The sequence below is a fragment of the Saccostrea cucullata genome, unplaced genomic scaffold, assembly GCF_032062105.1.
Source record: "Saccostrea cucullata isolate Sc308-1 unplaced genomic scaffold, CSIRO_AGI_Scuc_v1 ctg5, whole genome shotgun sequence".
Classification (NCBI taxonomy): Eukaryota; Metazoa; Mollusca; class Bivalvia; order Ostreida; family Ostreidae; genus Saccostrea; species Saccostrea cuccullata.
The window spans coordinates 148203-164337 of record NW_026940631.1 but is presented as its reverse complement, the minus strand read 5'-3'; the positions used below and the strand labels follow the sequence as shown (position 1 = coordinate 164337).

At 34.3% G+C, this 16135-nt stretch overlaps 1 protein-coding gene across 1 annotated transcript; it reads left to right on the top strand.

Annotated features, from left to right (window-relative positions):
• The first annotated feature begins 4498 nt into the window (after window positions 1-4498).
• On the top strand, window positions 4499-14010 carry LOC134255734 (G-protein coupled receptor 161-like). The gene is made up of 3 exons (XM_062738246.1): window positions 4499-4580; window positions 11954-12214; window positions 12389-14010. Exons 2-3 carry the CDS (start codon window positions 11980-11982, stop codon window positions 14008-14010), a joined length of 1857 nt encoding a protein of 618 aa, XP_062594230.1. The 5' UTR covers window positions 4499-4580; window positions 11954-11979.
• The last annotated feature ends 2125 nt before the right edge of the window (window positions 14011-16135 follow it).

Sequence of the window (16135 nt, the reverse complement as noted above, 5' to 3'; positions counted from 1 at the left end):
TATCACATGTGTATGTTTGTATTTCAAATAAAAGTTTATGCGTATGAATTTAAACCTATTTCATTTCCATCCATTTGCGTTTACATATTTACCCTAGTGTCCTCTACAAAAATTTGAATTTTTCAATTAAAATTTGTATATGACAATTAATTTTAATTGAAAAATTCAAATTTTTGTAGAGGACACTAGTATCTTGGTGTACTTAATGGTGCAAGGGTGCTTTTACAAATATTACTGTAGCAATAAAATTGCAAAAGGTAATTACCACAGTTTTATGTACCGGATATAACAAGATTTTTAAGCAATGTGTCAGTTAAGGTGTTTTTTGGATATTTACAACAATAAGATTGAGCACGATTGGCTAAAAAAGAACAACGAATTACAAAGATATCCTGATTCTGGGACAAAGTGTTGGACTATGATCCGTGACCCAGTACACGTACGTTTGAAACTTCAGCAAATTCTATCATCTGTGTAAACAGTGCGCCTACCACAGAGTATCTAAAAGAAAGAAAATCACAAGTACCAGTACCTTTACAGGCGATGTTCAGACGAGTACTTTTTTTTAAAAATAAAGTTTTTACATAAGAAAAGACAACCATTACATAATAAGATGTTAAACATGTATAGGGGCTTATAAATATATATAATTATTTTCTAAATATTTCAATATGCAAACAATTACATTGACAGAAAATATTTCGCTTTTCTATTTATAGTCAAATGTACAGGCGGTGTTTAACTAGACAACCCTAATTAGAGAAAATGTCCCACCAACCAATATTTGTTTCCAATATCGTTTGTTTAATCAGGGCATATGGTATCGATAGGCTGAGCGTTAAAATAGACCAAGGGTCTCTGTAATTCTCAGAATGTATTCTGTAAGTACGGAGGGGCAGAACGAATAGGAGTCTATAAACCGTAGGGCAACCTCTGTGGATGCTTTTGTGTCCGTAAATAATTGATTCGGAGTACATCTACCAGCAACTTTTTTTAAGATCATATGAACTGATGAATCTTGCATTCAGCTTGAAATTAATATACGACATTGCTTTAGGCTATTGCCATTCGTACAAAAATCAATATACTAGGTATAATCCAATCTCTACAAAATAATAACCATGAGTAAAGAAAGTTGATATTGTATATTAGTGATACAAAAGCCATATTTGTAAAGGAAGAAGTTAATTTGTATAGGATAATAATGCAAAGGTAATATTTGTTCAGGATATTGATATAACAACATCCCTTCCCCCTTAAAAAATACAGTTCATAGTAAAATACAGAATTAATGGTTACTTAACCATTGACTTTAGGGTGCTAGACAGATTGTGAATTGATATTCCAATACACGTCCGTAATACCCTCTTCGTCAGAAACAAAGTACAATTCTCAGGTAAGCTTGGACTTTCAGTAAGGCGTGGCATTCTCGGCGCTTGCGTGTGTTAAATGGCGAATAGATTCTCATTGGTTTAGAAATAAATAACATCAGGAACTTCAAATTGTTGTTGACAACAATGAGACGACTTAAGCTCCACCTCTTTGCCGGACGAGACAATGTTATTGGTTATTCGATCCATAGTTGACACTTGGCCGAATTTCTATCCCATGTATATTTCAACAGTGAATGAAAGCTGTGTGAATTTCAGATGCTAATTATGTAACGTCGAGAATGCCACGCCTTACTGAAAGTCCAAGCTTACCTGAGAATTGTACTATCAAATGACATGTACATATATGTATGTGAAACCTTGAATTTGCTTGTAATCAATTTTTTTCCTGCATGTATCGATCATATCTGAGAGGGGTAGAAAATTAATTCCCCTAGAAAATCCCTACATCTAGCACAGTATCAAATATCATTTAATAACACATTGAAAAATTATACTTTCTTTTACTTTGCTCCCAGTATATGCAATAGTGTTTGTCTTTGAAATCAAAACAGTTTGATACGTGAAACATCTTGCTAACTGAGCAATATCTGTTAAAAGGACAGATACAAATAACATACTAGTATACTGTAGTATGGTTGTCTAGACCGTATAGATGGTCATATCTATTTTAGGTAACTTGGTGGCTATTGGAGTTTTATGAAGAGACTTACTTTTACATTTGACAGCTGACTTTTCCATTTTAGTAAGAGTTGGTCTCTGTTTAAATTGTAAAATTCAGTCGTCGGTTGTAAAAGTAAGTCTATTCATATAACTCCATTATTGGATATATTATCAGTGACTGATGTAGGATAAAGAAATGACTTGTATAGAACACTGAATCAGTATCAGTGACTGTAGAAAATGCCTTTTATGTTCGACTATTTATGAGTAAAAATTGCAATACGAATAAAAGAGCACCGCAAAGCGGAGATCCCCCTCACGAAGACCATATGAATAAATCAAGGCAGCATTCAACATCGATATTTGAATTCGATCTTGATATAGAAATTTCGTCATTTTCGTTTCGCACAGGATTAACTCACTCACTAACAAACACACACACATGGTTGCATAATTATATCCCCTTCGTTGTGTGTGGATGATGAGTAGGGTTGAGTAGAATTCAGTGCCTCAACTAACTGCCAGAGACTTTCAGTTGGAAACCTCAACATTTTACACATTTCAATTAAATTTCGCTAATGGTTTCCAGACAATTTGTATGCGTGTTTTGTTTTTATTTCATTTACTGATCTATATAATAATTTCACTAAGATTGTTATTTTTTGTTATAACTAAACTAAATTAAAAAGGATTCTACAGGGAACAGTCAACCTTAATCAAGTCTTGAACTCTTCTAAATCTTGGATCTAGCACAATATATTTATAACACAGGCACCTGACGTTACTTATTTTTCTTTTAATAAAAAAAATATACCCATACCTAATAATAAACGTTTATTATAAGTATGGGTATATTTTTTTTTTTATTAAAAGAAAAATAAGTAACGTCTGGTGCCTGTGATTTATAACTTACAAATGAAGATAACAAAACTTTTAAAGAAAATTTGTAAAAATGAAAATTACCCTTCTTTCGTCTTGGATTTTACAGTATTTACTTGGATAGACATGTTGCAATTTGAGGCCGGTGATGTAGCTTATGGTCCTTCTTAAATAAAATGTTGCCATTATGCTTTATTTCTTGACTATTAACGTCTAGTGCTTTTATTTCGCTGACACAAACATTAGTCCTTGTCTATGAATTCTCGAATCAATTTACCATGTAATCAAAATGATAAAATCTCAAGCAGAAATTTCAAATGATGTTAGGTAAGGAAAATAGAAATGAATGAAATTAAAAAATAGAGAATTATAAGATAAAAGATTTTAATTCCATTAGTCTAGAATTTAACAATTCTTTTTTTTTCTTCTAATTTTTCATTGAAATTTTCGTTTGTAAGTGTAATTTAAAAAGGGTATTTCTATGAGGTTCAATCCTATTATTTGCTGTCAAAGTTACATTCTATCGAGACAAACTAATTAGGTTATTGTAGAGACTATGTCCACAAAATATTTTGTAGTTAATGTTTTTTAAAACACAGTACAATAACATACATGTATATAACCTCAAGTTATAGTATGCAATGGTATATTTAAGCACCATAAACCACGTGATAATTACCTTTAGTCTAAATATGACAACAGATATAGATAGGACATCTAGAGCAATTGGCCTGATTATATTGCACCAATTCGTATCTCCTCGGGTAATAGCCCTTGCTCGTGATTCTGGCCAGGTAAATATGACAGTTGGCTGCTATTTGCAGCATGATCTGGGAATAACATGAAATTGCTGAGCATTACCTGAAAATCCAAGACAACCCGAGAGGCTTCGCTCTAGGATCGATGACTTGGACAAGAGGCAGGGTAGGAGGAAAATTCTGTGTCGGTTTGTCGCAGTGAGGACTTAGAATTGACTTGTTGTTTCATTCAGGCTTAAATCATGTAAATTATACAGGAAGAGCCCATAAACAAAGTAAGTATTTCCTTTAAAGGCTTAATTCTGTCTGAAGAAAATTGTATGACATTTCAATGATTAGAATACGTATTCTTTTTCATTAGATCCAAAAATCTTATCTTACAAAGAATAGATCTGCGCAAGTAAGGAAGAAAAATAAACATGCTCTTTGTAAAACGTATACTGTAGACTGCGACATATCAAATTTAATGAAGGGGATAACCATCTTTTTGATTTATATCCAATCTAGAAATGGATTCTACTTAGTATTTTAATAATCAATCAAAATAAAAAAAATCCCAGGTACTTTCAATAATTTTAACAAAGATATTAAAGTGATGTATATACCGGTATTCTATAAAATTCAACTGTAAGATTTTTCTCAATCCGTTGAGATATTTAAGAAAATTACAATTTTAGAAACGATGATAAAAAAAGATTATTGGTTTCTCTGCGAGGGAAACTGTAAAACAAAGGGCAATAAAGTAGAGATTAATCCCGGCTTATCTGTGAGATTCACTGCGGCACAGTGTCACAATTTACAAAGACCAAAGAATGGCGAAAGTCTCTCGTGATAACGGGGTTCGTTCAGTGTGAGATGACAGTGCGCCATGAGGGTTTATAACACAGAGGTAAAAATTATAACACATCTTAATCCGTCTTTGACAGATTCTTATTTTAGGAGACCAGCAGCGTAAAACTAATTCTTATGTAAACGGTAATAATTCATGTAAATTGAAAGTCTGTTTCCTTTCGAAAGACCTATAAGAAATACATAAATGATTGTTTAATTAACATTTGTTCTTTTAAAATACCGCGAAAAATGCATTTTCACCTTATGATAATGATAGTAATCTCGAAGTATTCACAATTTTAAAAATAAAAATCGCTGTACCAGGGACTGTTCTTGGTATTCTTAATATTTTCAGTCTTTTGTTAAAGTCGTGAGTAGTATCACATTTTGGTGTGGGTTATTGCTGTTTTTACGCAAAAAGGTCACCGTTTCATTTTTTGACTAGTATAATCTAAATGAACGAAAAACAGGAAAGTATACTTATAGTCTTTGAGTGTCTATTTATATGAATCTGTCGATGTAGAACAAATTATTCAATATAATTAAACTTACAAAATCACAGTACGTGATTTGTTGGTTCTTGTATAGGACATGGTGCGATTTGTTGGTTGCTGTTTTTGGTAAGGTATGATTAGTTGGTTGTTTTATTGGGTATGGTGTAATTTGTTGGTTCTTGTATTGGGTATGATATGATTTGTTGGTTGTTGTATTGGATATGATGTGATTTGTTGGTTGATGTATTGGGTTTGTTGTGATTTGTTGGTTGCTGTATTGGGTATGGTGGGATTTGTTGATTCTTGTTTTGGGTATGGTGTGATTTGTTGATTCTTGTTTTGGGTATGATGTGATTTGTTGTTGTTGTATTGGATATGGTGTGATTTGTTGGTTCTTGTATCAGGTATGGTATGATTTGTTGGTTGCTGTTTTGGGTATGGTGTGATTTGTTGATTGTTGTATTGGGTATGGTGTGATTTGTTGGTTGTTATATTGGGTATGGTGTGATTTGTTGGTTCTTGTATAGGGCATGGTGTGATTTGTTGGTTGCTTTTTTTGGTAAGGTATGATTAGTTGGTTGTTTTATTGGGTATGGTGTAATTTGTTGGTTCTTGTATTGGGTATGATATGATTTGTTGGTTGTTGTATTGGGTATAGTGTGATTTGTTGGTTGATGTATTTGGTATGATGTGATGTGTTGGTTGTTATATTAGGTATGGTGTGATTTGTTGGTTCTTGTTTTGGGTATGATGTGATTTGTTGGTTCTTGTATTGGGTATGGTGTGATTTGTTGATTCTTGTTTTGGGTTTGATGTGATTTGTTGGTTGTTGTATTGGGTATGGTGTGATTTGTTGGTTATTGTATCAGGTATGGTATGATTTGTTGGTTGCTGTATTGGGTATGGTATGATTTGTTGGTTGCTGTATTGGGTATGGTGTGATTTGTTGGTTGTTGTATTGGGTGTGGTGTGATTTGTTGGTTGTTGTATTGGGTGTGGTGTGATTTGTTGGTTGTTGTATTGGGTATGGTGTGATTTGTTGGTTGATGTATTGGGTATGATGTGATGTGTTGGTTTTTATATTGGGTATGGTGTAATTTGTTGGTTGTTGTATTTGGTATGGTGTGATTTGTTGGTTGTTGTATTGGGTATGGTGTGATTTGTTGGTTGCTGTATTGGGTATGGTGTGATTTGTTGATTCTTGTATTGGGTATGGTGTGATTTGTTAGTTGCTGTATTGGTTATGATGTGATTTGTTGGTTGTTATATTGGGTATGATGTGATTTGTTGGTTCTTGTTTTGGGTATGATATGATTTGTTGGTTGTTATATTGGTTATGATGTGATTTGTTGGTTGCTGTATTGGGTATGGTGGGATTTGTTGGTTGTTGTATTGGGTATGGTGTGATTTGTTGTTTCTTGTATCAGGTATGGTATGATTTGTTGGTTGCTGTTTTGGGTTTGGTGTGATTTGTTGGTTGCTGTATTGGGTATGGTGTGATTTGTTGGTTCTTGTTTTGGGTATGATATGATTTGTTGGTTGTTATATTGGGTATGATGTGATTTGTTGGTTGCTGTATTGGGTATGGTGTGATTTGTTGGTTCTTGTTTTGGGTATGATATGATTTGTTGGTTGTTGTATTGGGTGTGGTGTGATTTGTTGGTTGTTGTATTGGGTGTGGTGTGATTTGTTGGTTGTTGTATTGGGTATGGTGTGATTTGTTGGTTGTTTTATTGGGTATGATGTGATTTGTAGGTTGTTTTATTGGGTATGATGTGATTTGTTGGTTGATGTATTGGGTATGGTGTGATTTGTTGGTTGTTGTATTAGGTATAATGTTATATGTTAGTTCTTGCAATAGTAATGATTGCCATATAAAAGTTATAGTAAAGATGGTGTGATTTGTTTCTTATTTTGTTCATATTTACACTATATGTTTTGTTGTTTGTTTCTGTATCTTCCAAAATTGAAGTACGTGATTCGTTGATTCTTAAATAGCTCTGATTAGCTAATTTTGCCTACCAAAATTACAGGGTATGTGAGTTGTTGCATTTTGTGATTATTATGATTTTTCTGCTAAATGCAATACGTGATTTGTCGTTCGTTTCTGTTTTTAATGGTTTCATTGATAAAATAACAGGGTTTTTAAGGGGGGGGGTAATTTTGTTTTCATTAAGCAAGTATTAAAAAAATGATTTGTTTTATTTGTCACTATCTTAAACAAGCAGAGAAATACAGATTTGATGTAGAAGGATTTCAAATCGTTTCAAGACACTCAATTTGGGTCTTGGTAGGAAATCGTGACAGTTCATGGATGTCGTTTTACATTTTCTTAGATCTAATACCTGCCTAATGTCTATCTTACTAGTATTATTTTTCTGAAAATTATCTTTTTCCAATTTATTCTCCTTTTTTCATTCATATAAAATGTCTAATTAATCTCTCCTTCGTTTATGCATATATGATTGAGAAATGGACAGATATTTTTCTTTCGGTCATCAAGGATATTCTCATACTTTTCATTTTTCTGTTACATTTTGTTCCTTTTATGTGATATAAAGGGACACACATAAAAATCGTTTTATCCGACCAACGTTATAATCCGGATATTCCGTAACAACTGACAACACTTCGCAATTTGTATGGAATCAGCATTATATGGCAATATTACATTTAATGATAATCAATCCTAACTTCATCCGGTAAGCATGTCGGCTTTAGCCTTTTCCAGTTATTTGATTGAATTTCTCATCTGTATGTACTGAACATAATACACTTTTGTTAATTAAATAGTTACCATGGATTGAGGATGTATGTTCAATGGCCTTTAATGTGATTAGAAGCATTTGAGCAAATGTGTTGTACGTTCGTATCTTGGGTTGTAAAATAAAATCACCAAATCTTGGTTTGCAGCATCCTAAATAATTTTAATGAAACTGGTGATAGACATACATGTACCTGTATCTCTGCAAGCCAATCCTCACAATTTCAAGGTTTGTTATTTCAAAAACCACGTTTTTTTTGTAATTTCAACAATTATCGAAGTTAATTTGTATCCCATATTATCTGGCAGCATGATCAAGCCTCATCATTCCAGGTATTTAAATTGTCCCCTAATGAAACATGCTCACGTTCATAAAGAAACATCTGTTTCATATATATTTTTTTAAAATCAATACACCAGCTATTGAAGGTAATAAAAAGCAACTATCGTAAAAGCGTACAATTAAAAAGGTAAAAAAGAATTCACAACTCCGGTTTTTATTCCGAATTTCATAAATATTTTCAAGCCTGCTCATACAGTACTGTTTCTTTTGATAGAGATTGCATCATTTGCACCGAGGGAAGTGTTGGATTTTTCACTGGTGTGCACAGTAATTGATTTGATTTTTAAGAAAGTATAAATATGTGTATAATTTTTGTTCAGTAGAAAAAGATGCCTAAATTACATGTGTCTTAGCCAGTTAAAGAATTGGATTGACAGTTGTTCCTTCCTCACTATGTAAATAGAGATTCAGAAATGCTGGTCTGTGTCTGCTGTTGTAACAATTAAAGCAAGAAATCGAAAATTCCATTCACAACCTTCTCCGTCAGTTTCTGTCTATATGACGTATTCTGGAGAAATGACATAATATAGTTATATTTAATGTGATAAACACCGCAGACCTGTATGCAATCTGCATTCGTTAAGAGCAAAGGCCCCATTGACCAAACCACTCAATTCCTTCACCGCAAGAGGATGATTGCTGCTTATCACTAAGAGCTTTGCCATTATTAATGTGAATTTTGAAAAATCCAGAATATTTCTTCATAAACTTTGAATCCAGGGGCCCGTTTTACAAAAGAAACTTACGACTAAAACCAAAATTTATTCTGCTTATAACTCTCTTATTTTTATTAAATTTAAAATTGTTTTAAACTTTAAAAAAGGATTGTAGAAAGATTTTTCCATGAGAGCAATTTTAACTCAATTATTCATTGTGCAAAATATTACAATCAAGCAAAGTTCTTGATCTTTGTCGTAATTTCTTTTGTAAAACGGGCCCCTTGCTAGCGCTCTGACTTTGCCCCGGGTATGTTTTTAATGAACATGGATTGATTAGTCCTGTGCCTAAAGAAATAACAACTGGATCCAGACTTTTAATTAAATCTTACCGAAAATCATCGTCCGATGAAAGATGCTTTAATTTTTATCTGACCAGATTTAAGTAGATGCACCCAAAATCACAATTTCGAGATCTCATGGTATATCTACAGAGCACCGACAATCAACATCCACAGACGATTTGTCTACTGCAAAACTTCTTAAATGAGTTGAGGGAACCAAGTGTTTTATGGAAAAATCATTCTTTTTCGAACCACAAAGCTTAACATAAGGTGAAAATATGATTGCAAATCCAAATGCAAATAGCACATCTATAAGATGTTCTTAATCGTATTTCAGAATATGAATTGGCTACGGAAAAGCTGTAAGAGCAGTTAAGATAAGGTTTTCAAAATTTTCAACAGGACACAAAAATTAAATGTGTTAGTACAAGTATACACTATATGTAGAAAAATGTCAACAACTGACATGGTTTTGAAGAAATTTATCTGTAGAATGGGGACTTTGAGTAAAAGTTGTAATATCACTCGTTGAATTTTAATCAAATTCCTACAAAATTGCAATAGATCTTCAACCAAACCTCTTTTTTTTACTCCTCACTAAGTTATAAACAGTAGTAAAGAGATGCTTCAAGAGTACTGTGCAACAATATATTCAGGAAGTGGTGTTAATCAGATGTGGATACTTAAAATTCCAAGGAACATTTGGACAATTTGAAATCACCTGCTTTTTCAATAACAATGTAACTCGTAAATTTACTTACCTTGTCATTGGTCATTTGCAAAATTATTTTTGTTAAAAATCATTCTGATGTACACACAAGTACTCTGAGGTTGACATAAAAAAAATGCTTGAGTTTCTGATTGACAATATCTATGTCGTTTTTGGAGACCTGGTCTTCCAACAATCTGTTGGAATTCCAATGGGTACCAATTCGACCCGTTATTAACATACCTACTTTTTTATTCCTATGAAGCAGAATTTGTGCAAAATCGTATGCGTGTAAAGAAGAAAACACTTGCTGTAGCCTTCAGCTCGACATTTAGATACATCGACGACGTACTGTCAATTAACAATGGTAATTTCAATTCTTATGTCGATACGATATATCCTAGTGAGCTTGAGATAAAAGATACCACCGAGTCTGACACATCTGTTTCATATTTGAATATTTTACTTGAACAAGACGTTAATGATAATCTTACAACCAGGCTCTATGATAAACGTGATAACTTTAACTTTTCTATCATGAACTTCCCTTACTTATGCAGCAATATACCTTAATCACATGCATACGGAGTTTATATATCTTAGTTGATTCGATACGCAAGAGCATGCTCTACGGATGAACAATTTCTAAAACGACGTAAATTATTGACAAATAAGTTGATGAAAAATTTCAGTTGTCTCGTTTAAAGTCATCATTTTATAAGTTTTTTGGTAGATACAATTACCTTGTCAGCAAATACAATTTATCATTGAGTCAAATGCTGACTGACGTTTGTTAGTCCATTATTTATACACTGAATTGACGACGGATTTTTCCGTTATTTCCCGAACATGACAAGGAGCACACAACGGGTGTGACCGGTCTACAGGGGATGCTCACTCCTCCATGGCACCTGATCCCACCTCTGATGTTTCGGAGTTCTGTGTTTGCTCTGCTCCTATTTTGTATTGTTTTATGGACCTTTGATCTTGAATACTGTTCGTTATCTCCATATTTTTCATCTAATCCGATGTGCACTGGGAGACAAACTTTCTGTCGGAATAGACAGAATGTCGGATTGCACAGTGTAACACACATGAAAAATAGTAAAATGGGAAAGAAATATAACGTCAGAATTCACAGCGCAACGGCTTACACGGGTGTTTTCACTGTACTAATATTCAGAGTGTCATTTTTTGTTGGCATATTTTAGTTGAAGGAATGGCGGATCTCTTAAAAATAATTGTCTCCCGTATAAAGCAAGAAATTCAAAAGCTTATAATGGACAAAGGAAGACCATGTAGAGGTTTATTAAGGGACCAATGTCAATGACTTTAGCTTACGTCTCTAAGTTTTGTTAAAAAGTTCCATAATTCCACATCCGTGAAGTCTGTGGTCATTGACCGTTCAAGTAATTCTTTGTGATAAAACAAGAAATATTAGAGAAACATTTATCCGTTTTAAATGATGAAAACAATATAGATCTATTGCACAAAAATTATTCAGGGGCAGATGTTAGTTCGATTTCTATCATACCTCAATATCACTTGGGGTTTTATTTACTTCTGAGGGAGAACCAGAGTAAATCTGGACAACACATTGTGAAATTCGATAATTATTTTGTATCACTAATTTTTTGAGATGTACATTAATATCTTGGAGACTCACCTGATCTCGTAAAATCCGTATAATCTCTGCTTTTACTTAAGATATCGATTTTTCCCCAGAAAACAATTAGATGACTTCTCTACACTGAACATTTCAAAATCAATGAACAAACTACCAAATAAACAAATTAAGGCATAAAACTTCATACTGTACATTAGGTATAGACATGCGATTGTAAACATGTTAATCACCAACCCATCATTTTATAGATATTCACATCCTTGATCACGTCATATTTTGCCTACTTTGGGTAAATTACCAATTTCGTTCATTATAAGGGGAATGTCTGTCAATTATCGGAGAGTGCCTAATCAGAAAAGTATTATCACTGTGAAGTAAAGCAAAAATGATGCAAAATCATCCCTAGAATTGCTTAAGTATCAATATTTTCTTTTTATCATTCTTATTTACAAATAACTAATGTTTAAATAAAAAAAAACCTGATTTACTTTCAGAAGTGACTTGTGATGCAGAGTCAGAAATGTCCGTGATACTCAGGCGACTTTTGTCCTCCTCCAACCTTGTGTGCAATGGAACAAATTCGGACTGCAGTAGTGAACCAAACGTGGGCTTAGCACTAATGGCGCTCATCGTTGGTGTCATCCTGGCGTTGTCATTGGCCATGAATAGTGTAGTGTGCCTCGTCCTCTACAAAAAGACTTATCTTCTCAGTGTTTCAAACAGTTTTGTACTCAATCTCTCTTGTTGTCAGTTATGTAAGTACAATGAGCGTGTTTGATTTTCTACTTCGAGTATTTGTGCATAAAATGTTTATATTGTTCTTAATCGCAACATACGTTTTCGAGAACCAGTTTTAAATGCAAATATAATCATGATTTAAAAGTTTCAATAAGGATGTCACGATATCAGGTATATTCTGTTTATTACAGGTTTATCCGTCCTTGTTGCTCCATTTGTGTTGGCATCTATATTCTCCACAAAGTGGGCTTTTGACGATACCTTTTGTAAGGTGCAAGGATACTTTTTTACTATTTGTATCATCGCCATTCAGTTATCTCTAATGATTATCTCCATAGACCGAAACTACGCCATTATCAACTCCCTCCGATACCCGTATGTTTTCACACCGAAGCTGGGACACTTCCTGATCGCTTCTGCCTGGATTCTCAGCGTTATCTTTGCATTACCACCCCTAGTGGGATGGGGTTCGTACATTTATATTCCTGACCAGTATTTATGTGGAATTAACTGGAAATCAGGGAAACAATTCTTGTTGTTCTTGGTTGTGGTTTGCTTTTTAGTACCTCTCCTGGTACAGAGTTGGTGTTATTTAAGCATATTTAAAGCTGCAATTGGTCAGACTAAAAGACGCAGTCGTGTTTACCCTTCTATGCCCTCCACAGTTCGTGATCCGCCCAGTAATTCTTCTGATAGTAGTGACCTTTCACAAAGTGTGCAAGTTCAATACAGAAATGTAGAATGTAAGGCCGTTCGAACGATACTTTTGATAGCATTTGCTTGGGCTTTATGCTGGGTTCCGTTTCTAACCATCATAATCAGTCATTTGAGAGACGATTCAATCACATCTGAAGTCAATTCTTTCGCCATTTGTCTGGTATTCTGTACTGGAATAGTTAATCCCATCATATACGCTTTCATGAACAGGGTTACACGTCATGAGATCAACAAATTCTTCTGTGACACGATCAACAAGAGTAACGGACGAACAACAACCGGAAATGATAGTGACGACTTCTACTCCACAACCATGACGACATATTCATCGTCAAAGCAAAATGTGGTTGTTTGGACAACTCAAAAAATGCGCAGCAAACACCCAGCTGCCTGTAACATAGAGATGAATACAATACAGGAGGTTCGTGAAGTTTCTACTTCAAGTTCGCCAAATTCGGAAAGAAAAGAAGTAGAGAAAAGGACAGTTTTACAAGAGACGGAAGAAATGTCGAAATCATCACCTAGTTCTTTGACGATTCATGGATCAAGTCATGTCAACATGTCGAGAGGTTCCAGTGAATCATCGACGTATTCCGAGAGAAGCGCTGGTCAACAAAACAAAGGCAGGTTTCTGCTATCCGTCAGTAGAGACACAACTCCACAAACAAGCCCAAAAGAATCTCGACAGAGGATTTCTCGAGCACAGTCTGAGTTCTTGTCGCGAGGAGAAACGTTCTTAACTAAAACACAGAAAGACTGTGGATCATTTCTCAGTTTCGAATGCAAACACAAAGAAGTCCACGTACACCGAAAGCGTTCCAATTCACATTTTCATGATTCTTCAAAACAATCGGCTTACACAACTTCTCCTACATTCAAACGTGTGACGGATTTGAGGAGAATTAGTGAGGAATGTCCCCCGCGGGAGATATTCTTCTCTGATCCATCACTTTCAGACGTGCCGGAAAAGTCAGTGCTGTATGGGGGAAGGGAGAGGGCAATGACGATCAGCGAAAGTCGTGTGGCTAGGGAGTACACCAGGAACGTAGACGTCAGAAAAGTACCCGAGAAGGACACAATATCAAACCATACTTAATTAATGTTAAATCTGTCCTATTTGAATATGATTTTATATTGTTTGTTGTGTTTTCAAAATGATTTATTAAAGGTTTTCTTTTTTACTTTTGTGATTGAAACGCATCTCCTTTTTATTTTAATTCTGAAGAATTCGGTCGTCTGAACATAAATCGATTTTTAATGTGTTAGGAAGGTAAAAATAACGCTACTGGATGAAGAAACTCGATTGCAAGCAATATTGAATCAAGTGTATTTAATGTTCTGTTTTTAGTTTAGTCCTTCCAACTTCAACTCATTTTTTTCCCTTACGAAGCAGTTACGATTTAATCTTGATCTTTTATGGAGCAGTTAAGGTATCATGAGAAGTCTCTTGACTTATTTCACTCCTAGCCTCGTGGCTCAGCTCTATACACCTTGTGGTCAAACCGAAGATATTTTACGCAATGGGCAATGATATGTACTGTAATAAGATTCATTCAAAGTTATGATTCTCTTAACTTTCATTGCGTGACCTTGACCCGTGCAGACAGTGTCAGCTCGAACGTGATTTTAACTGAACGAAACATGGAGATTACAAACAGTATTCAAAATCAAAGTCCATTAAACAATACAAAATCAGGAGCAGAGCAAACACGGACCTGCAAAACATCAGAGGTGGGATCAGGTGCCATGGAGGAGTAAGAATTCCCCTCCACGTGCTCATTGTCGTGATCGGAAAATAGCGGAAAAATCCGTCGTCACAGTGTATAAATAATGGACTAACAATCAGTATGAAAAACGTCGGTCAGCATTTGACGCAACGATAAATTGTATTTGCTGACAAGGTCATTGTATCGACCATAGAACTTGCGAAATGATGACTTTAAACGAGTCTGCTGAAATTCTTGTTTCATCAACTTGTTTGTCATTAATTTACCTCGTTTTGGAAATTGTTCATACGTATAGCATGCTCCTGCGTATCGAATCAACTGAGATATATAAATTCCGTATGCAGATGGAGGTATATTGCTGCATAAATAAGGGAAGTTGACGGTAGAAAAGTTAGTCATCACGTTTATCATAGATCTTGGTTGCGAGATTACTATTAACGTCTTTTCAAGTAAAATATCCAAATAGGAAACAGATATATCAGACTCGGTGGTATCTTTTATCTCTAGCTCAGCAGGATATGGAAGAATGGAAATTACAATTGTTAATTGACAATACGTCGTCGATATATCTAAATGTCGAGTTGAAGGCAACAGCAAGTGTTTTTTTTTCTTTTCACGCATCAGATTTTGCACAAATTCTGCCTTATATGAATACAAAAATAGGTCTGCTAATAACGGAGTGCAATTGGTACTCATGGGGATTCCAATAGATTGTTGGAAGACCTGGTCTTTAAAATAACATAGATATTGTCAATCAGAAACTCAATTTCAACATTTCATTTTGTTTTCCTGAGTCGAGATCGATCAAAATCTTCACATATTTCATATTAGTGGAAAAGAATTGGGTGAATTCTGTAACAAGTGTAGTAGTGTTGTGATTTGGACAAATTTTCAATTCGGATTGAAAAAATACAGAGTTGAAGCATGACAATCTATGAACTGAAGGTCAAAATTGTAGCAGCATGCTAAAGTTCCAATTTGATAAAGCTAAAAAAATTCAAAATTATATTTTCTCGAAAAATATTTGAGTGGAAAGAACCAGACGTTTGTAATTTTCACATGAACATGTATATCTTTTGGCAAACACACCAAGAAAAACGAGCAAAAAATGTCATTTACCAAGGAGAACTAAGATAACAATAAACGCGAGACTGTAAAGAAGATTTCAAAAATGTCATTAGTACAGTACTCAACAATTTAAAGATAACTTTCTTCTTTGACAAACATCTACTTGTTAGAATGAGCCCCAAATCGTTTCTTTCTTCTTAAATTAGACCAAAGCTGTGCTTTTTTGTGGTGTCTTTTTTTTTAAAACCCGTGACCCCGCAAAAAGGAATGATGTCAGCCATTGTGAGGCCATCAGGATCCAATAATTTTGTAAAATAAAGAGTAACTCATAAAGGGTAAGATGAATACTGAAAAGGGGGCATTTTGCAAAGAATTGTAGGGTAGCATTCCTCCGTTTAAAATACTTGTGCCTATTGAGTATCTCTT

What these genes read in the sequence shown, in the direction of transcription:
- LOC134255734 (XM_062738246.1), top strand. Translation starts at nt 11,980, where the DNA reads ATGTCCGTGATACTCAGGCGACTTTTGTCCTCCTCCAACCTTGTGTGC. An exon ending in TCTCTCTTGTTGTCAGTTAT is followed by an intron (nt 12,215 to 12,388) that starts GTAAGTACAATG and finishes TGTTTATTACAG; the next exon opens with GTTTATCCGTCCTTGTTGCT.